Source organism: Oncorhynchus tshawytscha, linkage group LG19 (assembly GCF_018296145.1).
Source record: "Oncorhynchus tshawytscha isolate Ot180627B linkage group LG19, Otsh_v2.0, whole genome shotgun sequence".
NCBI classification, from domain to species: Eukaryota; Metazoa; Chordata; class Actinopteri; order Salmoniformes; family Salmonidae; genus Oncorhynchus; species Oncorhynchus tshawytscha.
In genome coordinates, this window is record NC_056447.1 from 28,846,597 (window position 1) to 28,874,017 (window position 27,421).

At 40.6% G+C, this 27,421-nt stretch overlaps 2 protein-coding genes across 9 annotated transcripts in view; one reads left to right on the forward strand and one right to left on the reverse strand.

Moving 5' to 3' along the window:
* Positions 1-4,865, reverse strand: part of scaper (S-phase cyclin A-associated protein in the ER) — a 122,733-nt gene extending 117,868 nt beyond the window's left edge. For 3 of the 4 annotated variants that reach the window (XM_042301541.1, XM_042301540.1, XM_042301538.1), the window contains exon 1: positions 4,539-4,865. In XM_042301541.1, the coding sequence (XP_042157475.1) occupies positions 4,539-4,715 (177 nt within the window). In that variant the 5' untranslated portion in view covers positions 4,716-4,865. The remainder of the gene's footprint in view (positions 1-4,538) is intronic. The other variant, XM_024379486.2, reaches the window with a different exon arrangement.
* Positions 4,625-26,889, forward strand: LOC112218582 (proline-serine-threonine phosphatase-interacting protein 1). Of its 5 annotated transcripts, XM_024379488.2 has the most exons (20): positions 4,625-4,719; positions 8,751-8,822; positions 10,524-10,619; positions 11,003-11,096; positions 11,378-11,532; positions 13,047-13,147; positions 13,242-13,316; positions 13,440-13,474; positions 13,589-13,695; positions 14,128-14,190; positions 17,514-17,618; positions 18,097-18,142; positions 19,358-19,437; positions 19,627-19,725; positions 19,921-20,017; positions 21,278-21,365; positions 21,487-21,572; positions 23,724-23,833; positions 23,958-24,108; positions 26,634-26,889. In XM_024379488.2, the coding sequence occupies exons 3-19, from the start codon at positions 10,545-10,547 to the stop codon at positions 24,087-24,089; spliced, it is 1,548 nt and encodes a 515-aa protein (XP_024235256.1). In that variant the 5' UTR covers positions 4,625-4,719; positions 8,751-8,822; positions 10,524-10,544; the 3' UTR covers positions 24,090-24,108; positions 26,634-26,889. The 5 variants fall into 5 exon arrangements, with proteins under 5 accessions (XP_024235256.1, XP_024235255.1, XP_024235258.1 ...); XM_024379487.2 differs by lacking the exon at positions 26,634-26,889 and having other exon boundaries at positions 23,958-24,602; XM_024379490.2 differs by lacking the exons at positions 11,378-11,532; positions 26,634-26,889 and having other exon boundaries at positions 23,958-24,602.
* The last annotated feature ends 532 nt before the right edge of the window (positions 26,890-27,421 follow it).

The window sequence follows — 27,421 nt, forward strand, 5'->3', positions numbered from 1 at the left end:
CGGACAACAGCCCCTCCGATTTGGCACACTGAACTCTATCAGAGAAGTAGTTGGTGAACCAGGCGAGGCAATCATTTGAGAAACCAAGGCTGTCGAGTCTGCCAATAAGAATGCGGTGATTGACAGAGTCGAAAGCCTTGGATAGGTCAATGAATACGGCTGCACAGTAATGTCTCTTATTGATGGCGGTTATGATGTCGTTTAGGACCTTGAGCGTGGCTGAGGTGCGCTCATGACCAGCTCTGAAACCAGATTGCATAGCGGAGAAGGTATGGTGGGATTCGAAATAGTCAGTAATCTGTTAACTTGGCTTTCGAAGACCTTAGAAAGACAGAGTAGGATAGATATACAGTGGGGCAAAAAAGTATTTAGTCAGCCACCAATTGTGCAAGTTCTCCCACTTAAAAAGATGAGAGGCCTGTAATTTTCATCATAGGTACACTTCAACTATGACAGACAAAATGAGAAAAGAAAATCCAGAAAATCACATTGTAGGATTTTTTATGAATTTATGGTGGAAAATAAGTATTTGGTCAAAAGTTTATCTCAATACTTTGTTATATACCCTTTGTTGGCAATGACAGAGGTCAAACGTTTTCTGTAAGTCTTCACAAGGGTCTAGAGTGTCACCCCCTTTGAAGAGGGGGATGACCGCAGCAGCTTTCCAATCTTTGGGGATCTCAGACAATACGAAAGAGATGTTGAACAGCCTAGTAATAGGGGTTGCAACAATTTCGGCAGATCATTTTTAGAAAGAGAGGGTCCAGATTGTCTAGCCCTGCTGATTTGTAGGGGTCCAGATTTTGCAGCTCTTTCAGAACATTGGCTATCTGGATTTGGGTGAAGGAGAAATGGTGGGGGCTTCGGCGGGTTGCTGTGGAGGGTGCCGCTCAGTTGAGGGGGTAGCCAGGTGGAAAGTATGGCCAGCCGTAGAGAAATGCTTATTGAAATTCTCAATTATAGTGGATTTATCGGTGGTAACAGTGTTTCCTAGCCTCAGAGCAGTGGGCAGCTGGGATGAGGTGCTCTTATTCTCCCGCTCGGCCATGGCTCATCAATATATTTATATGTACATATTCTCATTCACGCCTTTAGATTTGTGCGTATTAGGTAGTTGTTGGGAAATTGTTAGATTACTTGTTAGATATTACTGCACTGTCAGAACTAGAAGTACAAGCATTTCGCGACACTCCCATCAACATCTATGTGACCAATAAAATTAGATTTGATTTCTTCCTTCAGTTCAGTCAGTGAGAATGTCATCCATTCTGTAAAAATGTCTGAGTTGCAATAGGAACAAAATCAAAGAGAATAGCCTTAGCCATCAATTCTCCAAAGTTCTTTAGCCTATTACTTTAATAATTCAATGTTTTATTTAGGCCTACCCAAATATAAAAAATAAAAACAGGCCTTCAACTTATAGGCATTGCAATTTAGGCTATAATTTCGGGTACTGGTGTCTAGCAGAATACTTTTAGAACTCGATTTGTGTTTTATAACTGTTCTTATTATAGGCCTCCCCTTAAAGAGACCCTAGCTCACAGGGTTCTAAATATAGCGTCTAAATAATTTTCAACAAAATAGTTGAATAAGCACATGCAGTGGCCTATAGGGAAAACATATCTGGCAATAAGAATAGGCTGTAGATAGTCTTGACCATTTGGGACCCCATGGTTATTTCACTCAGGACAGGTTATAGCTAAGACTTAGTCAATATTTTGTTTTGTCTCATTTATTTATATGGATATAGCCTCTGCGTGATGGGGTTGTGCAACGCAAATGGCTATAACAAGCCTACATTCAGAGTGGAAATTGCAAAAACAGTCAAAATGCTTAATTTAAGGCTTACAGTCCGTGCTCCCAAATACTGGAAAAAGTGTGATTCATTAGGTTACATGATACCCACAGGATCCCCACGCCGCTGTAAAAATAAATTATGCAATTATATGGCAATTAAATAACACAACAGAATGGCATATTTAGATAGTGGAATAGGCCTAGACTAAATCATATTTACTTTCTATTTTGCAACTCAACGGTTATTCTAGAAAAGGATTTTCAAAGTCATTTGCTGGAGGCCCAACCCTATGCTACGCCAACTATTGGTGTAACGTCGTTATCGAATGGTGTTCTAAAACAAGCTCTTGGCTTTTATTTTGGAAATGAAACCGGAAGCAACTAACGTCTGGGCTAGAGTTGATTTATTGACAAGCTAACTTCGTCTAGCAACTTTAAGTTCATGTCCATTGCAAATGCCACCTTTCTGACAATGTGTACATATAAAAAAATATCTGTAACAGAGTAAAGGGGAACAAAGTAATAATTGAACATGTAAATGTTAATTCATAGTCGTAACATAGGGTTTGCACGTTTACAGACCTAATTGAACTGTTTCATGTCATGCATAGCTTTTCTTACGATCCAACGATACGGATACGTACATTCAACCTTTCGGCAGCTCGATGGCTCCATAAAAATCCATCTCGTTCCATCTTCTCACACTGGGCTTCCCCTCAAAACCAGTTTTGGTAGTGAGTGGACAGGCCAAGCGGATGCTTCACATTTATACATCCAGTGAAATGTCGGTCTCATTGTTCTGTGACAACTACACTATCGGTCAAATGTTTTAGAACACCTACTGATTCAAGGGTTTTTCTTTATTTTTTACTATTTTCTACATTGTAGAATAATAGTGAAGACATCAAAACTAGGAAATAACACATGGAATCATGTAGAAACCAAAAAGCGTTAAACAAAATAAAAATATATAAAACATTTGAGATCCTTCAAATAGACACCCTTTGCCTTGACAGCTTTGCACACTTTTGGCATTCTCTCAACCAGCTTCATGAGGTAGTCAATTCATGAGGTAGTCAATTAACAGGTTTGTTAAAAGTTCATTTGTGGAATTTCTTTCCTTCTTCGTGTGTTTGAGCCAATCAGTTGTGTTGTGACAAGGTAGGGACGGTATACAGAAGATAGCCCTATTTGGTAAAAGACCAAGTCCATATTATGGCAAGAACAGCTCAAATAAGCAAAGAGAAATTACATTCCATCATTACTTTAAGACATGAAGGTCAGTCAACATGGAAAATTCAAGAACTTTGAATGTTTCTTCAAGTGCTGTTAACAAAAAACATCAAGTACTCTGATGAAACTGGCTCTCATGAGTACCGCCTCAGGAATGGAAGACCCAGTTACCTCTGCTGCAGAGGATAAGTTCATTAGAGTTACCAACCGCAGAAATTGCAGCCCAAATAAATGCTTCAGAGTTCAAGTAACAGTCAACTGATCAGAGGAGACTGCGTGAATCAGGCCTTCATGGTCGAATTACTGCAAAGACACCACTACCAAAGGACACCAATAAGAAGAGACTTGCTTGTGCCAAAAAACACGAGCAATGGACATTAGACCGGTGGAAATTTGTCCTTTGGTATGGAGTACAATTACAAAGTACGATTTTTGGTTCCAACCACCATGTCTTTGTGAGTCACGGTGTGGGTGAATGGATGATCTCCACGTGTATATTTCCCACCGTAAAGCATGGGGGAGGTGTTATGGTGTGGGGGTGCTTTGCTGGTGACACTGTCAGTGGTTTATTTAGAATTCAAGGCACACTTAACCAGCTTGGCTACCACAGTATTGTGCAGCAATACACCATCTCATCTGGGTTTTTTTACTTATTGGGACTATCATTTGTTTTTCAACAGGACAATGACCCAACAAACATAAGGCTCATAAGGGCTAATTGACCAAGAAAGGAGAGTGCTGCATCAGATGACCTGGCCTCCACAATCACCCAACCTCAACCCAATTGAGATGGTTTGGGATGAGTTGGACCACAGTGAAGGAAAAGCAGCCAACAAGTGCTCAGCATATGTAGGAACTCCTTCAAGACTTTAGGAAAAGCATTCCAGGTGAAGCTGGTTGAGAGAATGCCAAAAGTGTGCAAAGCTGTCAAAGGGAATGGGTGGCTATTTGAAGATTCTCAAACATATTTTGATTTGTTTACTAAATTATTCCATGTGTTATTTCATAGTTTTGATGTCTTCAATATTATTCTACAATGTAGAAAATGGTTAAAAAAAATATATTTTTTTAAACCTTGATCCTAAAATGTTTAACCGGTAGCGTATAGTTAACATAACGATACAAGAAAATATGATTTACTTTGGACAAAAGGAATCAAACCCCTATCGAAAGGGCATGCAACTCAACACACCATTAGCTACTTTAGTTGGCTAGCTAGGTAAAAATAGCCGTGGGTTTCAGCTGAGCGGAGTTAGCGACAACATAACGAACGCTACAGAATAGCGACACTAGTAGCCCAGTTAGCTAACTATCTAGCGCGCGATCAATTAATCAACCAATGAAATGTATTTAAAGCCCTTTTTACATCAGCAGATGTCACAAAGTGCTTACACAGAAACCCAGCCTAAAAACCCTTAGCTAAATAGGTTTATTTTTGTTGGCTGGCTAAACGCGGTCTTACTTTGCTGGTGTATTATACAGTATAACTTGAAAATAGAGCTAGCTACCTTCGAGACAACGGTTATGGGAGTATTCCTGCTTTTCCCTCCTCCATGCGAGGATCCAGAGCTGTTGCTGCCAGACCTCTCCCTCCCGTCTCCGCCTTGCCCTTGTCCAATTCTAGGGCCGAGTCGGTGTTGACCAGCGCCACGCCGTCGTCCATCGTGGCGACTGTCTTTTGACATTGAGGTAAATGTAATTCAATTCTTGGGGTAAAATTTATTTTATTTAAATGATCTCACTTGTCGCGTTTTCGGTGTTGATGGAAACGACATAAAACACCACTGACAGCTAAAAGCAACCTAGCATTTTACAGGAGTATGATCACAATTATGACAGACACATAGGATATCCAATCATTAATTGGTTTGGTGGTAACTGAAGAAGTACAAACCAATCACAAAGCTCATTATTCGGGCTACCCCGGTAGGAGTTAACCTTCAACCATGGCAACCAAGTATATGGGCGGGATAAAAACAAACAAAAAATTGTCAGGTCGATGTTCTCGTCTTGTCATCCTCATCATTATTGCCCAAATATTTACCCAAACTGTTCGAACTGGAGCACGCAAAAGTTTGTTTACGATAATTATTCCTACAGATTGCCAGGCGGTCGCCTGTAGCTAACGCGTCTGACTGACAAATCACGTATTTCATGGAAATTCAGAGCCTTTTCATCCTAGCCAAGCAATATCCCAGTATTAAGAGTAGGCACATCGTTTTTTGGCTCAATGACTGTCAGCCAAACTTTGGTATCAGTGGAGGCTGCTGTGGGGAGGATGGCTCATAAATGGCTGGAGCAAATGGAATGGCATCAACCACATGGAAACCATAGCTGTATTCAAATACTCATACTAACTGCACTAACCTTACTACTTGTGACATAAATTGAGTATGTAGTATGTTTATTGGTCATGGTATGGATATAGTTAGTATGCCCAAATTTCCCGGATTCTTACTACATTCGCCAAAATACGAAGTATACAAGCAGTAGATACGAGTGGCACAGCGGTCTAAGGCACAGTATCGCACAACCAGCTATGATCGGGAGTCCCAAAAGGTGGCGCACAATTGGCCCATCGTCGTCCGGGTTAGGGGAGAGTTCAGCCGTGGTAGGCCAGTCATTGTAAATAAGAATGTGTTCTAAACTGGCTTGCCTAGTTAAATAGAGGTGGAATATTTCCGTGCATTTAGAGCCCATAATGCAATTCTTCCGGAAATGGGCGTGGCTTCACAGCTTTTTCAGATTTGAAGAAAAATGGAGGGAAATATGCAGCTGAAGTCCGAAAGAGAGGGGATACAAATTCATTGCTTTAACTAATTATGACAAATGTTAAGAAAATGCTATCCAAAGGTATAAAGTAATGACTTTTGAAATGTTGGCTGACAATTTGTTAGCTACACTAACCACATAGCATATCATTACAGTAGTTGTGTAACAGTATAACTTTAGACCGTGACGTAACCGATTGAAATGCTAACTAGCTAGCCATTTCACATCCGTTACAGTTGCTTGTCTGTACCAGTATGTTAGCTAGCTACTTAACGTTAGTTGGCTACGAATACATCGGACTTGTTAGTATATTAACTATATGCTATCAAACTAACTACCCAACGTTTATTGACTTAATTATTCACGTCATGCTTAGCTAAGTGGTATAGTCATTGGGCGTTGTCAATGTACATTGCTAATGAAGTCGTAAGATCTACCTAGTAATTTGTTAACTATGCTAGCAAGAAGTTGCAAAGCAACAGCATCAACTTCCAGAAGACAGAAGAAGCGCTAGCACACTCAACTGAAAGGATAATGTTTGTTTGCACTATACTAAAATTACCCAATAGTATGTAGAATATACTCATTAATTATGTAGTATAAAGTATGTTAGTATAGGTATTCGGACACAGCTCATGTGTTCGATGTATTTGATACCATTCCGCTCCAGACATTACCACGAGCTAGCGAGGAGTTGCATAGCAACAGCATCAACTTCCGGTAGACAGAAGAAGGCTAGTACACTCAACTGAAAGGACACTGCGCTTGGAGTATAATAAAATTACCATATAGACTCAGCAAAAAAAGAAACGTCCCTTTTCAGGACCCTGTCTTTCAAATATAATTTGTAAAAATCCAAATAACTTCACAGATCTTCATTGTAAAGGGGTTAAACACTGTTTCCCATGCTTGTTCAAGGAACCATAAACAATGAATGAACATACAGACACTAACAGCTTACAGACGCTAGGCAATTAAGGTCACAGTTATGAAAACTTAGGACACTAAAGAGGCCTTTCTACTGACTCTGAAAAACACCTTCAGAAAGATGCCCAGGGTCCCTGCTCATCTATATGAACATGCTTTAAGCATGCTGCAAGGAGGCATGAGGACTGCAGATGTGGCCAGCGCGATGAATTGCAATGTCCGTACTGTGAGACGCCCAAGACAGCGCTACAGGGAGACAGGACGGACAGCTGATCGTACTCGCAGTGGCAGACCATGTGTAACAACACCTGCACAGGATTGGTACATCTGAACATCACACCTGCGGGACAGGTACAGGATGGCAACAACAACTGCCCTAGTTACACCAGGAACGCACAATCCCTCCATCAGTTCTCAGACTGTTCACAATAGGCTGAGAGAGGCTGGACTGAGGGCTTGTGGGCCTGTTGTAAGGCAGGTCCTCACCAGACATCACTGGCAACAATGTCGCCTATGGGCACAAACCTATCGTCGCTGGACTGGTAAAAGTGCTCTTCACTGACGAGTCGCGGTTTTGTCTCACCAGGAGTGATGGTCGGATTCGCGTTTATCGTCGAAGGAATGAGCGTTACACCGAGCGGGATCGCTTTGGAGGTGGACGGTCCGTCATGGTCTGGAGCAGTGTGTCACAGCATCATCGGAATGAGCTTGTTGTCATTGCAGGCAATCTCAACGCTGTGTGTTACAGGGAAGACATCCTCCTCCCTCATGTGGTACCCTTCCTGCAGTCTCATCCTGACATGACCCTCCAGCAAGACAATGCCACAAGCCATACTGCTTGTTCTGTGAGTGATTTCCTGCAAGACAGGAATGTTAGTGTTCTGCCATGGCCAGTGAAGATCCCGGATCTGCGACCTGCTGGATCGGAGGGGAGGGCTAGTGTCATTCCCCCCAGAAATGTCCAGGAACGTGCAGGTGCCTTGGTGGAAGAGGGGGTAACATCTCACAGCAAGAACTGGCAAATCTGGCGCAGTCCATGAGGAGGAGATGCACTGCAGTATTTAATGCAGCTGGTGGCCACACCAGATACTGACTGTTACTTTTGATTTTGACCCCTCCCCCCTTTGTTCAGGGACACATTATTCCATTTCTGTTAGTCACATGTCTGTGGAACTTGTTCAGTTTATGTTCAGCTTTCTTTTTTTGCTGAGTTTAGTATGTAGTTTGCTCATTAAGTATGTAGTATAAAGTATATTCGTATGGGTGTTCGAACACAGCTCATGTGTTTGATGTATTTGATATCATTCCGCTCCAGACATTTACCACGAGCCTGTCCTTACCAATTAAGGTGCCACTAGCCTCCTGTGTTTGATATAGCTAGCTACAGTATCTACTGTATGCATTGTTTTTGCCCCTACTCCCAACTCACTCTATTCAATGTCCACCACCAGGTGGCGCTAGTCTTCAGTTTTTCATAGTAGTGTAGAATCAGACAACATATTACAGTATATAATCATTCTAAAGCTGTATACTTCTTTAAGCTTACAAAAGATGCAAACATTACTGTAACATTATGCATTTTTCCTTCTTCATAGATGAAATATGCAGTTTTAACCATTGTATTGCTTGTGATGCACTGTGCCTTTGGAAAGAGCTCCCACAATCATGAAGAACATTGTGTCCACCAGCACTGAGCATGACATGCAGTGGTACCCAAACTTTTTCGGTTACTGTACCACCAACTGAATTTTACTCTGCCTAGAGTACCCCTAAAGTACCCCCTCATGTGCATTTTACCAGTAACCCTATGGTCTCGTGAGTTTTCTGAAGTACCTCCTGTGGATTGGACAAATACCCCCAGGGGTCCCAGTACCCCTGGTTGAAAACCACTGTTCTGCTGCGTACTGAGGTTTACATTTTTTAATAATGTTTTCCCCTCTCAGTCATATTCACTATCTCTCCATTTCTAGAACTTGGGTTTTAGGACAGAGATTTTTATTTTTTTATTTTTTATTGTCCAGCTGAGCAAAGGAAAAAAATGATGGACATCGTGAAGAAGATTGATTCAGATTCTGGCAAACATTTAAACTCAGGTAAAAAAAGAAAAGAGAATGTATTGCCCATTAGAATAACATCAAATTGATCAGAAATACAGTGTACACATTTAGTGTTGTAAATTACTATTGTAGCTGGACATGGCATATTTTTTATGGAATATCTACATAGGCATACAGAGTCCCATTATCAGCAACCATCACTCTTGTGTTCCAATGGCACATTGTGTTAGCTAATCCAAGTTTATAATTTTAAAAGGCTAATTGATCATTAGAAAACCCATTTGCAATTATGTTAGCACAGCTGGAAACTGTTGTCCTTTAGACTAGTTGAGTATCTGGAGCATCAGCATTTGTGGGTTCGATTACAGGCTCAAAATGGCCAGAAACAAAGTACTTTCTCCTGAAACTCGTCAGTTTATTCATGTTCTTATTCCGGGATGCTGGCCTTCTAGGCAGAGTTGCAAAGAAAAAGCCATATCTCAGACTGAACAATAAAAAATAAAAGGAAAAATAACACAGACACTGGACAGAGGAACTCTGCCTAGAAGGCCAGCATCCTGGAGTCGCCTCTTCACTGTTGACGTTTTGCGAGTACAATTTAATGAAGCTGTCATTTGAGAACTTGTGAGGCGTCTGTTTCTCAAACTGGACACTCTAATGTACTTGTCCTCTTGCTCAGTTGTGCACCGAGGCCTCCCACTCCTCTTTCTATTCTGGTTAGAGCCAGTTTGTGCTGTTCTGTGACGGGAGTAGTACACAGCATTGTACGAGATCTTCAGTTTCTTGGCAATTTCTCGCATGGAATAGCCTTCATTTCTCAGAACAAGAATAAACTGACGAGTTTCAGAAGAAAGTTCTTTGTTTCTTCCCATTTTGAGCCTGTAATCGAACCCACAAATGCTGATGCTCCAGATACTCAACTAGTCTAATGAAGGACAGTTTTATTGCTTCTTTAATCAGGACAACAGTTTTCAGCTGTGCTAACGTAATTGCAAAAGTTTTTTTTAATGATCATTAGCCTTTTAAAATTATAATCTTAGATTAGCTAACACAACGTGCCATTGGAACACAAGAGTGATGGTTGCTGATAATGGGCCTCTGTACGCATATGTAGGTATTCCATAAACAATCTGCCTTTTCCAGCGACAATAGTCATTTACAACATTAACAATGTGTACACTGTATTTCTGATCAATTTGAGAGACAAAAAATAATGGACAAAAAATGTGCTTTTCTTTCAAAAACAAGGACATTTCTAAATGACCCCATGTGTGTATGTGTGTGTATATATATATATATATATATATATAGATATATAGATAGATAGATATTTGTTTTACGAGATTTCGTTTGTGCGATTCATTTTTTATTTCAAGGTCATTGTTCAAAGAAACTCACTCAGTTGATATAATGTAGGGATACTGTATGTGTAATGGATTGCCCCTACAGAGGAGATCACACTATTGGTTCAATATGTCTACAAGAAATACGCATTGGATGATGCAGATGTGCACTTCCCTGAATTTGACACCAACAACGTTGTTGTGTCCTGGGAAGAATATTCCTTGAATGAGTGAGTAATATTGATGAGAATGCTGTTCTGGAGGATCCAGGGGAAGAGTTCTCAGACTTGTATGATCACCTTAGTTAACCAGTTAGCCTGTATTTTATTGTTGACAACATATGGATTGCACATGCTCTACACCTCACAGTACTTATCAATCTTTTCCTTTTTAGCTCCACATCCACTTTGCTGAGATGGATGGCACACCAGGCCTTAACCTAACCAAGTTTCTCACATTTACATACCCATCTGAAGTGGATCACATGACTGTGAGACATTTCTACACAGAACAAGCTTTACGTTTACGTTTGCGTGTATATTTAGATGAGCAAGGATGCAGAATTTTATGTTTGGTGCGGTTAATATTTTGCTGTTCACTTTTTCTTTTATTTATTTATTTTGGACTTCACATAGTACACAATCATGCATAAGCCAAAGTTCAGCTAACAGAACACATTCAAGTGTTTGCTGTTGATACATAAGGTGGTTGACAGTGGAATCATTTCTGAAAATGACTTTCTTTGGACCTTTTATATTAAAACATATTTGTTTATTTGAGGTTGCTACGATAATGGTAGACTATTTAGATGAGCAAGGATGCAGAATGAAACGTTTGATGCGGTTAATATTTTGCTGTTCATTTTTCTTTTAGGTTTTTGCCCATGAAAATGTGTTGAGTGAATATGACACAGCTAAAGATGAGCTCATCAGTCTAAGTGAATTTATTGGAGATGTTCGAACTAATGGTAAGCAGAGGAATGCTGTTTGTTTTTCTCAACGTACTATGATAGACAGAATGGTTTGTAAATTCTGAGTTCGCTTTCCTGCTTTATAATGTCTGTTTATGTACTTTAGAGCAGGATGGGTTGCTGGAATGATCATTTATAGAAAACATTTAGAAAGATGTCCAAAAGCATGTACTTACAGTATCTATCAAATAACAACCAACTTAAATGTTACCTTAGATGCAGGCTGTATGTGGTAGCTGACACCACACCAAAACACTTCCTCATTTGTGTCAAACTAGTGAACCAAGCCCTGTGTTCCAGCTGGGGGTTTCCTGTATGTACATCTTCACTGGCTTTGACAACCATCAGTGCTTTCTTTACTGAATCCACACGCAGAGTATATTATATTTGGTCTATTGCTGAGATGACTTTACAATTCAAAGATGTATTTTGGGTGAGTTACTTTAACATACTGACTAACTACTTTGATGCTCAATCCATATGATCTCTATGGTTAAGATAGGTTAAGGTTATTTTTAGAAATGCACTGCACAGAGGCAATTTTTTGGTTATTATTTTTTAAATGTAACCTTTATTTAACTAGGCAAGTCAGTTAAGAACAAATTCTTATTTACAATGACGACCTCCCAGGGAAAAGTGTGTTAACTACCTTTCTCAAAGGCACATCAACAGATTTTTACCTTGTCAGCTCAGGGATCTAAATCAGCGATCTTTCGGTTACTTGCCCAACGCTCTTAACCACTAGGCTACCTGCCGTTATGTTTTTGTGATGACATAACACCTAAGACATTATACCCGCTTCAGGGGCAGTACTTTACTAAATTAACCATAGTATTTCTCATTGGCTCTCAGATTGTAGTTTACAAATGTGTTTGTTTTATGGACTCAGCCAGTTTCTTGACAAAAAACTTTTTTTCAGATGCTATGTTTAAGAAATGTATTAGTAATTATTTTTGTGGAAACTTGCTCTTCAGTGTGTGGAATAATAAATGTACTGGTGTATTATGTAATTTATCGAAATAACTAGGCCCCATTTTTGTAAAATAGTCGCTGACAAATGTTCTACACAACTTGGTTGTAGCTCATTCTCTTAGCTGGATTGCTCTTTTCAGCGGGTCGGTAAGTGTGATAAGCCTTTCCTGCTGAGCTTCCTTTGAAACGAACCCAACCGTGAACAGGCCAGGCTCCCCACACTTTCTGTTTTCTATCTTCTGACTGTGATGCATTGTCAGAACTACAAAGCCACAGACAACTTCTGGGTTGATTTGCATTACAGGCTCAGTACCATAATCCCCTTCTAACCTTTGCAAATGAAAATGAACACATGAAATTCATTCACTTTATTGTACATGTTTTCTTATTACTTTGTATTAAATATTTTTGGCATTGAATTATGTTTGATATTGTGTAATACAAATACCAGTATTTGGCATTCTGTATTCTACATCTATTTATTTATTTTGGACTTCACATAGTATACAATCATGCTTAAGCCAAAGTTCAGCTAACAGAACACATTCAATTGTTTGCTGTTGATACATACGGTGGTTGACAGTGGAATCATTTCTGATACTGCTAAGTACGTGATGACCAACTACCGTTTATGGTTGTTTTCCTGTGGTAACTGGGTGGTATGTACTGTAAGGTATGAGTGATACAGTGTGGGCCCAGCAACATCCCCACTGAAGGTGATGTATCATATAACATGTTTATGACTTTCACCTGCACTGGCATTCAGTACTATTATGTACACAGCATCCATGAAATCATTTTGTTTTGCCAAACACCACAAAGCTGGATAAGTGTCAATAAAGGCTGTGGCTGAAAGATTAATAGTTGCTTTGTTGCATCTATTTTTTGAAAATGACTTTCTTTGGACCTTTATATTAAAACATATTTGTTTATTTGAGGTTGCTAAAATAATGGTATGATTATGTATGGTTGTAGGGAGTGGATTTCATCAGTAATGTGGGATATGAGGCTCTCATCCAGAGACTCTGTGAGGGTCGACGGATGTGCAAAGATATGGAGGAGCTCTTGAAGATGAGGTAATTGTTGTCAGCAAAGCGTTTCCTACATTGTGTATGAAATTATATTACGCCACAATTATAAATTAAGAAGTATTGTGTTTCCATTGGGTAGGGCATCTGCTGAAGAGAGATATGGCAAAGAGTTGGTGATGATTGCACGCAAGGCAGGGGGTCTCTGTGAGATCAAGTGAGTGGCTCTGCTCTCAGGATTCATGGAAACTAAATGCCTTACTTTTTGGTGGAAAGAGAGAGAGGTGTGTGTGTGAAATGAATGTATCTGCACATTCTCACAGTTATCTTCTTTTCACAGCACTTTGAAAGCTTCCCTTGACCAACTCAAAGTCCGTAAGTAGAACACAACTTCACTTGTCCACCTGTTAGCTATGCAGTTGCAACATCTGTCAGCGGCACTCTACTTCATCCCAGATTTGTAATGTTGTCAAATCTCATGTTTTGTAGAAATTGAGGACATTGGGAACCTACACATACAACTGTCTGGGGTGTTAAAGGAAGAGGTCAAGAGGATGGAACAGTTCAGGGAGCGACAGAAAGAGCAGAGAAAAAAGGTTTTGTTTTGACCTTTATAGTATTCACCCACATGACGAAATTGCACAGGAATTTTTACTTCTATCTGACAGACAGTGAAGTAATGTGGCTACTATAATCACCCTATAATGTGTCCAAAATCACTGGACGGTTTGAGTTGTCCCACCTAATGTGAATCTCCCCACCTAAACACTGTAGTGAGATACAGTACATAGATTTCTGTAAGTTAGTATCTCAGGTCATATTCTTGGAACTTTGCATGTCTAAAGACAATCTATTGTTAGCTCATAGTGGTGAATATCTACATATGTTGTACAATTAATTCATATACTTTGATATCAAATGTTCATAACCATTTGCTGTTTTCCATGATAAAGGACAGACATCCACTATTGATCTGTAATTGATCAGCAATTTGTGCATCAGTCACAGTATACTTTCCTCTGTCTCAGTTTGAAGGCATCATGGACAAGGTTCAGAAGATAAAGGTGTCTTTACACAAGAAAACAATGGAGGTGAGCACAGTTCCTACCAAAAACCATCTTCATTTCTTTATCTGTATGCTTATTTGTGTGACGTCAAACCCTGAACCTTATAGTTATGTTTGTCTGTGGTAGGTAGGGCTCAATGTGTCAGGGTTATTTTAGCTTTACTTACAAAGAACCTTTGGTTAGTATGGTTCAAGAAAACCTTAAGGTTTTGGTAGATTGGTTATATACACAAAACATATAAGGCACACCACCAAGCGCATACAGATAAAAATGGAAACGAGGAGGGCCATCAAAGTCATAAGCATTGTGAGAGAGGGTGGAAGAGAAAGACGAGCTGTGGAAAGAGTGTAGAGGTATAACACGCGTCAGTGTAAATGTGAGTGCACAATATGTACTGGAGATACTTTTGTATATACAGTTGAAGTCGGAAGTTCACATACACCTTAGCCAAATACATTTAAACTCAGTTTTTCAAAATTCCTGACATTCAATCCTAGTAAAAATAGGTCAGTTAGGATCACCACTTTATTTGAAGAATGTGAAATGTCAGAATAATAGTAGAGAGAATGATTTATTTCAGCTTTTATTTCTTTCATCACATTCCCAGTGGGTCAGAAGTTTACATACACTCAATTAGTATTTGGTAGCATTGCCTTTAAATTGTTTAACTTGGGTCAAACATTTCAGGTAGCCTTCTACAAGCGTCCCACAATAGTTGGGTGAATTTTGGCCCATTCCTCCTGACAGAGCTGGTGTAACTGAGTCAGGTTTGAAGGCCTCCTTGCTCGCACACGTTTCCTCAGTTCTTCCCACAAATCTTCTATGTATTGAGGTCAGGGCTTTGTTTTGTTGTCCTTAGCCATTTTGCCACAACTTTGGAAGTATGCTTAGGGTCATTGTCCATTTAGAAGACCCGTTTGCGACCAAGCTTTAACTTCCTGACTGATGCCTTGAGATGCTGCTTCAATATATCCACATAATTTTCCTACCTCATGATGCCATCTATTTTGTGAAGTGCACCAGTCCCTCCTGCAGCAAAGCACCCCCACAACATGATGCTGCCACCCCCGTGCTTCATGGTTGGGATGGTGTTCTTTGGCTTGTAAGCCTCCCCGTTTTTTCTCCAAACATAAGGATGGCCATTATGGCCAAACCGATCTATTTTTGTTTCATCAGACCAGAGGACATTTCTCCAAAAAGTACGATCTTTGTCCCCATGTGCAGTTGCAAACCGTAGTCAGGCTTTTTTATGGCGGTTTTGGAGCAGTGGCTTCTTCCTTGCTGAACGGCCTTTCAGGTTATGTCTATATGGGACTCGTTTTACTATGGAAATAGATACTTTTGTACCTGTGTCCTCCAGCATCTTCACAAGGTCCTTTGCTGTTGTTCTGGGATTGATTTGCACTTTTCGCACCAAAGTACTTTCATCTCTAGGAGACAGAACGTGTCTCCTTCCTGAGCGGTATGACGGCAGGTGTGGTCCCATGGTGTTTATACTTGCGTACTATTGTTTGTACAGATGAGAGTGGTACCTTCAGGTGTTTGGAAATTGCTCCCAAGGATGAACCAGACTTCTGGAGGTCTACAATTTTTCTTATGAGGTCTTAGCTGGTTTCTTTTGATTTTCCCATGATGTCAAGCAAAGAGGCACTGAGTTTGAAGATAGGCCTTAAATTAATCCACAGGTACACCTCCAATTGACTCAAATGATGTCAATTAGCCTAACAAAGCTTCTAAAGCCATGATATCATTTTCTGGAATTTTCCAAGCTGTTTAAAGGCACAGTCAACTTAGTGCATGTAATCTTCTGACTCACTGGAATTGTGATACAGTGAATTATAAGTGAAATAATCTGTCTGTAAACAATTGTTTGTTGTTTGTTAACAAGAAATTTATAGAGTGGTTGAAAAACGAGTTTTAATGACTCTAGCCTATGTTTATGTAAACTTACAACTTCAAATCAAATGTTATTTGTCACATACACATGGTTAGCAGATGTTAATGCGAGTGTAGCGAAATGCTGTAGAGTTACGATGTATAGTGTATGTGGACAAATTAGTGGATTTGACTATTTCAGCCACACCCATTGCTGACTGGTGTATACAATTGAGCACACAGTCATACAGCTACATAGACAAACATTGTCAGTAGAATGGCCTTACTGAAGCACTCAGTGACTTTCAACGTGGCATCGTCATAGGATGCCTCCTTTCCAACAAGTCAATTCGTCAAATTTCTGCCCTGCTAGAGCTGTCCCAGTCAACTGTAAGTGCTGTTATTGTGAAGTGGAAACGTCTAGGAGCAACAGAAACTCAGCCGCAAAGTGGTAGGCCACACAAGCTCACAGAACCGGACCGCCAAGTGCTGAAGTGCATATTGCTTTAAAAATTGTCTGTCCTCGATTGCAACAATCACTACCGAGTTCCAAACTGCCTCTGGATGCAACGTCAGCACAAAAACTGTTCGTCTGGAGCTTCATGAAATGGGTTTCTATGGCCGAGCAGCCACACACAAGCCTAAGATCACCATGCGCAATGCCAAGTGTCGGCTGGAGTGGTGTGAAGCTCGCCGCCATTGGATTCTGGAGCAGTGGAAACTCGTTCTCTGGAGTGATGAATCACGCTTCACCATCTGGCAGTCCGACGGACTAATCTGGGTTTGGCAGATGCCAGGACAACACTACCATAGTGCCAATTCTAAAGTTTGGTGGAGGAGGAATAATGATCTGGGGCTGTTTTTCATGGTTCGGACTAGGCCCCTTAGTTCCAGTGATGGGAAATCTTAATGTTACAGCATACAATGACATTCTATACAATTCTGTGCTTCCAACTTTGTGGCAACAGTTTGGGTAAGGCCCTTTACTGTTTCAGCATGACAATGCCCCTGTGCACAAAGCGAAGGCCATACAGAAATGGTTTGTCAAGATCGGTGTGGAAGAACTTGACTGGCTTGCATAGAACCCTGACCTCCACTCCATCAAACACATTTGGGATGAATTGGAAACGCAGACTGCGAGCCTTCCCAGAATGGAATGAGATGTTCGACGAGCAGGTGTCCAGATAGGTCATGTAGTGGATGTATGAATTCTGTGGCAAGCCGAGGGAGCGCCTCTGAAACATCGTAACTCTCGGCTTAGCAAATCCTGCTTTGTTTGTTTTATCTTAGTCTCTCTGCTTACACATGCATCTCTCGCTCTCAATTGTACTTTGTTCCTCATCATGCATCAACTTCCTGTAAAGTTTCAAATAATAATAATAGCTGTCAGTATCTAATAATTGGAGGTATGTACATTGTGTAGTATTGTAAACCAGACAACACGTTCCCTTTCTGTGTCCTTTCCCTCCCAGTCTAAGAGAACTTATGACCAGAGGTGCAGAGAGGCGGATGAGGCCGAGCATGTTGCTGAGAGGATGATCAGTGTCGCTACCACCACACCCAAGCAGGCTGAGAGGGTAAATCATTTTACTCTTCCCATCCACACTGGACAACACATCTACTTACCTGACAATGGGAACAAGGCTTCGAAATAGACAATTAAGTTGTATGAAATTAGTACTCCCTCTGAGTACTTGTGTAAGATTGACCGACAACTACTGTATGTTCAGTCTGTACATGTTTTGAGTTGTTTGAATAATTACAAAGGATGTGTATTGCAAAGGATGTTGGACTTTCATCATAGAGTGAATGGAAACACGCATTCTGCACTGTTGCTGTGTGGGGCATTAAGTAAAACCCTTGTTCATGAAGATTACTGCAACTTTCCTCTTCAACTGAGTGTTGAAATAGAACAGAATTTCTATCATTTCCTCTTTAAAGACGTACTAAAGGATTTCCAATTATGTAATTGGAAGATCATTTCCATACTCTTTAGTACTGACATTTATGCAATGGTTTCCTGCCAGTCACAGTAACATTCCTGTTCGTTTGCAGGTGCACAACAAATCTAAGCAGTGCAGGGAGGCAGCAGCAGAGGCAGGTATGGGATACCGGGCTAGTGAGCTCCTATCTTTTCCTATTTAAAAAAAAATCTAAATACTACGAATAAAGGCAGTCTATGACTTGGCTAATTAAAGATCCTCGAAATCAAGATTGCTGAGAAGCCACAGCATGATTTGACAGCTTGGTTTTGCTTCCCTTTCATCACCATATTGCTGAGATTTAGCAGAAATGAACTGTTGTGCAACGACGTCAGTTCCTATTTCATCAAGTAATCTTGGAATTGGCTTCTAATGTGCAGATGATATTTCGAAAGGCCATAGATATTGTTCCCTCCACTGAACCTTCAAAAATTCTTCCGGCATAGGAGTCATTAAAGGAAACATGTACAACTGACAATCTCTTAGAAAAAAATATAAACTATTGGAACCAAGACTTCAAAATAACTGGTATTGGCACAAGATGGAGGGAATGTTGGCACATAACTAATTAAATTACAGTTAACAAAGATGTAGGGTTAATCCAGTATAAATTAATGTTTAGAATTTATTACGTGAGACAAAATTCTATAGCACAACGGCAATCATGTCTTAAATGTAAAACTAACAATGACTCAAAAATCCTTGTTTTCTAGGAATCAAATCAAATGTATTTATTAAGCCCTTCTTATGTCAGCTCAAAGTGCTGTACAGAAACCCAGCCTAAACCCCAAACAGCTAGCAATGCAGGTGTAGAAAGCTATGAAGTCCAAAGGTTCTGGGTGGAGTTATACAGTTGGCAGTCAGAAATATTACAATGTGGTGAAATTACTTTCATTCCGTCTGTCTGCAAACATTTAAAGACATGGCATATGAGGATGCAGTGAGAAACCCGATGGGTTGGACGATACTTTTCTTGCCAATCATCTTGAAAAAAATGTGTATACTTAAACTGGAAATCAACCAATCCTCCATCAACACAATGGAAAGGTCAAAATGTTTTATTATCTAAATGTTGAAAGTGTGTGGGTGACTGAGTGAAAAACAAAATGGTGCAGTTTTCGGCCATGGGGCGGAGAGTGATGCGGGCGCTGGAGATGGAGGGCATGAGGGAGCAGGTGGGTCTGGGCAGGTGTGATGTCGTTGATGTTTGTGTGTCTCTGTATACTGTCGTTTGTATGTGTATGTTTTGTAATATAAAAAATGAATAAAAGGTGAGATGAGAGAAACATAAAGGACTGTGTATTATCTGAGTACCACCTTTTCTTTGTTTGCAGAAAAACAATACATGTCAAATATTGATCAGCTAGACAAGATTCGTCAAGAATGGGAAACTACACACGAGAGTACTTGTGAGGTACATAAGCCATATTCTGATGTTAGTCCTAGGAAATAATTCAAGTTGGATTGAACAGTACGATGAGACAAACATTTCTTAAATGACGTAAATATTTGCTATCAGACTAGCTGCTGGTTCACAGATTGTTGTAAAAAGTGGATGTCCATCCAATACAGATGAATCATACAATGGAAATTTGGTTTGCAGGTCTTTCAGCAGCAGGAGGGAGATCGTATCAACATCCTGAGGAATGCCATCTGGGTCCACTGTAACCAATTCTCAATGCAATGTGTCAAAGATGATGAGGTTGGTGAAGTTTGTCTTCCCTTACCATGTTGTACTGTAATCCAATATGTAAGACAATTATACAGAATTTGAATGGACTGTACCATATAGTAGCTTAAATAACTACTAGATTATAACTGGGCTGTAGAGCTGATTAGTAATTAACAAAGAAAACCAATTTAATGTGTTTAAGCAGTGCCCAAAATATACTTTCAGTGTTATGAAGAAGTGAGGAAAACTCTAGAACTGTGTGACATCACGGCAGACAATGACTGCTTTGTTGAGATGAAAAGCACTGGCTCAAGTCCACCAGGTAAGTACAGTACACCACCTGTCCAGTTTCCTGGTTTGTGTACATGAATATGTTCCAGGTCTGAACATTTCAATATTATCTCTGAACTTTTTAAATGTCAACTTATTCAAATATTGATGAGAATAGAGTGTGTATTCAGACACCTTGGATTCTTCACATTTTATTTTGTTACAATGTGAAATTAAAATTGATTTAATTTTTTTAAAAATTGTTAACAATCTACACAAAATACGCTGTAATGTGGAAGAATAGAAGAATAAAGTGGAATAATACATTTAAAAATAAAATTTAAAATAATATATATATATATATATGCGCAATAATAATGAAAACATAACTAAAATATAGTCATTGCATAAGTATAAGAGTCAATACACATTATATACACCTTTGGCATCGATTACAGTTGTGAGGCTTGTTGGATAAGTCTATAAGAGTTTTGCACACCTGGATTGTGCAATATTTGCCCATTATTCTTTTCAAAATTCTTCAAGCTCTGTCAAGATGTTGGGGATCATGGCTATAGAGCAATTTTCAAAACTTGCCATATATTTTCAAGTAAATTTAAGTCAAAACTATAAATTGGCCACTCAGGAACATTCACTGTCTTCTTTGTAAGCAACTCCAGTGTAGATTTGGCCTTGTGTTGTAGGTTATTGGCCTGCTGAAAGGGGAATTCCTCTTCCAGTCTCTCGTATGAAGCAGGTTTTCCTCTAGGATTTTGTCTGTGCTTAACTGAGTGCAAGCGAGTTGATATAAGACAGGTAAATTGCCAAACCTGGAGTTAGAGCTGGAAAATGCCAGTGTGACAGTTTTTACATGACAAAATTGCAAACTAACATGCGTTTGACCCTCGTGTCGCCTTAACGCCATCTGAAAATAGATCCCCATGTAACTTATTTTGTGATCTGCTGAGCCAAATGTGAAATTCTGAACTCATTTAGGCTTGCCTAAATAAAGGGGCTGAATACTTATGCAATGACTATTTTAGTCATGAATTTTTTATTTTCAAATATATAAAAAGACTGTTTTGTGTAGATTGTTGACAAAAAAGTACAATTAAATCCATTTTAATCCCACTTTGTAACGCAATCAAATGTGAAGAAATCCAAGGGGTCTGAATACTTTTGCAAGGCACTGTATGTGGCCACATGTTCCCCCTGTGTTTGCACTTTGCAGTGCACCCACCTTTCTGTGATACCCATTTTACTTAGGCCTTTGGTGAGTTTGCTTTGCTGAATGCCTGTGGTTTCTTCCCAGCTCCCATTGTGTTTGAGAACTATTATGAGAGAGAGCCCTCGACAGACAGCAATGGCAGTGCCTGCTTTGTAGGAGGAGTTATGAAGAGGTTAGAGACATTTTTTTATTTATTATGTTGCACTACAAGAATGCATATTTGAAATAATGTAACCAGCAAAACAACATCTTTACAATGTGAAACAAAACAAGTTCTGTTTAATTACTTTTAGGTTTTCAAACCTTCTGCAAGGGAACTCATCGACTGGCTCTAAAACAAACGTCAATGACAGTTCACAGCCACTAGCACCACCTACTGGTATGTATGCTGCTAAAATGACTGTAACAACACTGAACAAAAATATAAATGTAACATGTGAAATGTTGGTCCCATGTTTCATGAGCTGAAATAAAAGATCCCAGAAATGTTCCATATGCACAAAAAGCTTTTTTCACTTTACTTCGCACAAATTAGTTTACATCCCTGTCAGTGAGCATTTCTCCTTTGCCAAGATAATCCATACACTTGACAGGTGCGGCATATCAAAAAGCTGATTAAACAGCATGATCATTACACAGGTGCACCTTGTGCTGGGTAAAATAAAAGGTCACTTTATATTGTGCTGTTTTGTCACACAACACAATGCCATAGATGTCTCAAGTTTTGAGGGAGTGTGCAATTTGGCATGCTGACTGCAGGAATGTCCACCAGAGCTGTTCCCAGAAAGTTTAATGTTAATTTTTCTACCATAAGCCACCTCCAACGATGTTTTGGAGAATTTGGCACCCAACCAGCATCACAACTGCAGACCATGTGTAACCACGCCAACCCAGGACCTACACATCTGGCTTCTTCAACTGCGGGATCATCTGAGACCAGCCACTCAGACAGCTGATGAAACTGTGGGTTTGCACAACCGAAGAATTTCTGCACAAACTGTCAGAAACCATCTCAGGGAAGCTTATCTGCGTGCTCGTCATCCTCACCAGGGCCTTGACTTAACTGCAGTTCGGTATCGTAACCGACTTCAGTGGGCAAATGCTCACCTTCGATGGCCACTGGCACGCTGGATAATTGTGCTCTTCACGGATGAATCCCGGTTTCAACTGTATCAGGCAGATGGCAGAGAACGTGTATGGCGTCTGTGGACGAGCAGTTTGCTGATGTCAACGTTGTGAACAGAGTGCCCTATGGTGTCCATGTGGTCATGGTATGGGCAGGCTTAAGCTACGGACAATGAACACAATTGCATTTTATCAATGGCAATTTGAATGCAGAGATATACCGGACAAGATCCTGAGGCATATTGTCATGCCATTCATCCGCCGCCATCACCTCATGTTTCAGCATGTTAATGCAAGGATCTGTACACAATTCCTGGAAGCTGAAAATGTCCCAGTTCTTCCATGGCTTGCATACTCACCAATCATGTCACCCATTGAGCATGTTTGGGATGCTCTGGATCGACATGTACGGCAGTGTGTTCCAGTTCCGCCAATATCCAGCAACTTCGCACAGCCATTGAAGAGGAGTGGGACAAGGCCCCAGGCCACAATCAACAGCCTGATCAACTCTATGCGAAGGAGTAGTGTTGCGCTGCATGAGGCAAATGGTGTTCACACCAGATACTGACTGGTTTTCTAATCCACGCCCTTACCATTCTTTTAAGGCATATGTGACCAACAGATGCATATCTGTATTCCCAGTAATGTGAAATCCATAAGGTAGGGCCTAATGAATCTATTTCAATGGACTGATTTCCTTATATGAACTGTAACTCAGTAAAATCTTTGACATTGTTGCATGTTGTTATGTTTATATTTTTGTTCAGTGTAAATACAGTAATTGTGGTACTTTTCATTGTGTGTAGGACTGTCAATAGAAACCATTTTGTGGACAGGATCAGGGATATAATGTTTTTCCACTCTCATTACATTGTTACTTATCAGGTAAAAACAGAGACGAAGATGATTGTGATGTATGTTTTTTTCTATGTTCCCTCTTAACAATGCATTGTGTTTATCTAAAAGGGGAAAGTCTTGTTCCACTCATAATTTGGAAACAGTAGTAGCCCATAACTTTATCATGCAGGTTTTCAATCTATTTACTTGACGACCAGGGGGCACAAACATCCATCTGATTGCAGGTCAACTGTCCCTTAACCTAACGTAGCAGGCCTAGAAAGATGCCTGAGGGGAGTTCCCACTTCTGTTTTTCAGGGGAAACGGAAGTTAGGTTAAAAATACCATATCCCTGAAAAACAGAAACGTCGGCTTTCTGCCACCGCCGCTAAGGGTGACTGTCCCTTCGCATAAAACTATCTGTTTCAGCAATATTAAGCAGGGTCTGACACGACATCACATGGGCTTACTCTTTCAGTTCAGTTAATAGAGGTAGTAATGAGGTTTCAAACTGCCAGTGGCTTGACCAAAAAACGGATTAATCTGCTTGCCTCTGTGTAATCCTTAGCCAACACATCAGATGGAGTGTACGCCTCCATTCCTGGATTTCAGCAAGTGCAGCCAACCATCTCAGAAAGCAGAGAGGAGTACCAGGCTCTGTATGACTATGCTGCTCAGGTCAGAATACTCTGACACTCTATATGCTGCATTCAACATATAGGCCAACACTAAGAATGAGTGGATTCACGTTTATGTAACATTTGAACCACAACTTGCCTAACCTAGCCTTGTCCATTTCTAGGGTGAGGACGAGCTGTCCATGTTTGCAGGAGAGACGGTTGTGGTCATTGAACAAGATATGGATGGCTGGTGGACTGTGGAGAGAAACGGCATTTCAGGACTGGTCCCTGGGTCCTATCTGGCCAAAGAATGAACTATCCTTGGCACAAGTAGTAAGGCTATAGGGCACATAGCATACCCCCACCCACATGTCCTAGTTTGACCATTTTCTCTAAGCCTTACAGGGCTGATAATGTTAGCTCAGTCTTGGCTATATGCGTTGTTGAGTGACGTCACTGACCTGAGACCATGGTTTTATCTAATGATGGAGATTATTCACTTATGTATTGTCAAGATGGAAAGACGTGCACTTACCTGTTTTACTTTCCTTTCGAGTCTACAAGCACAACAGTTTGTGAGTTGTTACACAAATAGAGTACATTTTGCTTCCCTATGATATAGAAATTGTGCAAGAATATTGAACTTTAAAAGCCTTCCAGCAAACAATTATAGAGAGAGGATGTTTTTGTAATGTTACATGTAATGTTCCCCTAATGTTTGTGTCCAGTTTTCTGTTAGTTAAGGGAACATTCTATCTATGTTGGCATAAACCTTCAGAGAAACTTTTTAGCATGTTTTGGCGTTAGTTATAACATTCCCTTATAGTCAAACAGAATATACCCAGAACCTGGTTACCACATTCTAAAAATATACAATGTTAATGTTCTAGACACGTTTCATGAGAACGTTGCAAGAACATTCATGTGTCCAGTTTTCTGTCGGTTAGGAGAATATTCCATCAACATCCCACCAAACATACACAGAACATGGTTGCCATGTTCTCAGAACATAAGATATTAATGTTCTAGACACGTTTCATGGGAATGTTGCAAGAACAATTGTGTATCAACTCACTGCCTTCCTGAAGACAAACAATGTATAAGAAACGCACTCGTGAAGGTGGTAAATGACCTTTTAATGGCATCAGACCAAAGCTCCCCATCTGTCCTCGTGCTCCTAAACCTTAGTGCTGCTTTTGATACCATCGATCACCACAGTCTTTTGGAGAGATTGGAAATCCAAATTGGTCTACATGGACAAGTTCTGGCCTGGTTTATATCTTATCTGTCGGAAAGATATCAGTTTGTCTCTGTGGATGGTTTGTCTTCTGAGAAATCGACTGTAAATTTCGGTGTTCCTCAAGGTTCCGTTTTAGGACCACTATTGTTTTCACTATATATTTTATCTCTTGGTGATGTCATTCGGAAACATAATGTTAACTTCCACTGCTATGCTGACGATACTCAGCTGTACATTTCAATGAAACATGGTGAAGCCCCAAAATTGCCCTCCCTGGAAGCCTGTGTTTCAGACATAAAGAAGTGGATGGCGGCAAATTGTTTACTTTTAAACTCTGACAAAACAGAGATGTTAGTTCTAGGTCCCAAGAAACAAAGAGATCTTCTGTTGGATCTGACAATTAATCTTGATGGTTGTACAGTCTTCTCAAATAAAACCTTGGCGTTACTATGAACCCTGATCTCTCTTTTGATGAACTAATCAAGTATATTTCAAGGACAGCTTTTTTTCATCTTTGTAACATTCCAAAAATCAGAAACTTTCCGTCCAAAAATGCAGAAAAATTAATCTATGCTTTTGTCACTTCTAGATTAGACTACTGTAATGCTCTACTTTATGGCTACCCAGATAAAGCACTAAATAAACTTCAGTTAGTGCTAAATACGGCTGCTAGAATCTTGACTAGAACCAAAAATGTTATCATATTACTCCAGTGCTAGCCTCTCTACACTGGCTTTCTGTTAAGGCTAGGGCTGATTTTAAGGTTTTACTGCTAACCTACAAAGCATAAGATGGGCTTGTTCCTACCTATCTTTCCGATTTGGTCCTGCCGTACATACCTACAGGTACGCAACGGTCACAAGACGCAGGCCTCTTTACTGTCCCTAGAATTTCTAAGCAAACTGCTGGAGGCAGGGCTTTCTCCTACAGAGCTACATTTTTATGGAATGGTCTGTCTACCCATGTGAGAGACGCAGACTCCGTCTCGACCTTTAAGTCTTTATTGATGACTCATCTCTTCAGTGGGTCCTATGATTGAGTGTAGTCTGGCCCAGGGGTGTGAAGGTGAACGGAAAGGCACTGGAGCGACGAACCGCCCTTGCTGCCTCTGCCTGGCCGGTTCCCATCCCTCCACTGGGATTCTCTGCCTCTAAACATATTACGGGGGCTGAGTCACTGGCTTACTGGTGCTCTTCCATGCCGTCCCTGGGAGGGGTGCGTCACTTGAGTGGGTTGATTCACTGACGTGATCTTCCTGTCCGGGTTGGCGCCCCCATCGGGTTTGTGCCGTGGGGAAGGTCTTCGTGGGCTGTACTCGGCCTTATCTCAGGGCAGTAGGTTGATGGTTGAAGATATCCCTCTAGTGGTGTGGGGGCTGTGCCATGGCAAAGTGGGTGGGGTTATATCCTGCCTGTTTGGCGCTGTCCAGGGGTATCGTCGGACAGGACCACAGTGTCTCCCGACCCCTCCTGTCTCAGCCTCCAGTATTTATGCTGCAATAGTTTATGTGTCGGGGGGCTAGGGTCAGTCTGTTATATCTGGAGTATTTCTCATGTCTTATCCGGTGTCCTGTGTGAATTTAAGTATGCTCCCTCTAATTCTCTCTCTCTTCTCTCAGAGGACCTGAGCCCATGCCTCAGGACTACCTGGCCTGATGACTCCTTGCTGTCCCCAGTCCACCCTGTCATGCTGCTGCTCCAGTTTCGACTGTTCTGCCTGCGGCTATGGAACCCAGACCTGTTCACTGCACGGGCTACCTTGTCCCGGACCTGCTGTTTTGGACTCTCTCTCTCTACTGCACCTGCTGTCTCTAACTCTGAATGATCGGCTATGAAAAGCCAACTGACATTTACTCCTGAGGTGCTGACCTGTTGCACTCTCGACAACCACTGTGATTATTATTATCTGACTCTGCTGGTCATCTATGAACATCTTGGCCATGTTCTGTTATAATCTCCACCTGGCACAGCCAGAAGAGGTCTGGCTGTTTGGGGTTTTAGGCTGGGTTTCTGTACAGCACTTTGTGACATTGGCTGATGTAAAAAGGGCTTTCTAAATAAATTTGATTGATTGAATGTTCTTACAACATTCCCATGAAGCATGTCTAGAACATATCTTAAGTTCACATACGGGAACATTCCTATGAAAACATTAATTAATGGTCTGCTGAGACTCTTAAGGGAATGTTCTCCAAAGTTGTGGGAACGTTTTTTGTTAGCTGGGCTGTTACATTAAATGAAGTGCCCCTCTGCGGTGAGGTCGCCAATGTAATAAGGGAGTATAAGCCAATTTGGTTTCAACAGTGTGTTGTTATTCTCTTTGAGATTTTGTCTTTGAAATTTGTGTTAAGAATAATGGTAGTAGTAATAATTTGTCATACAGTAAATAGTTTGTCCTCTCTCGGGG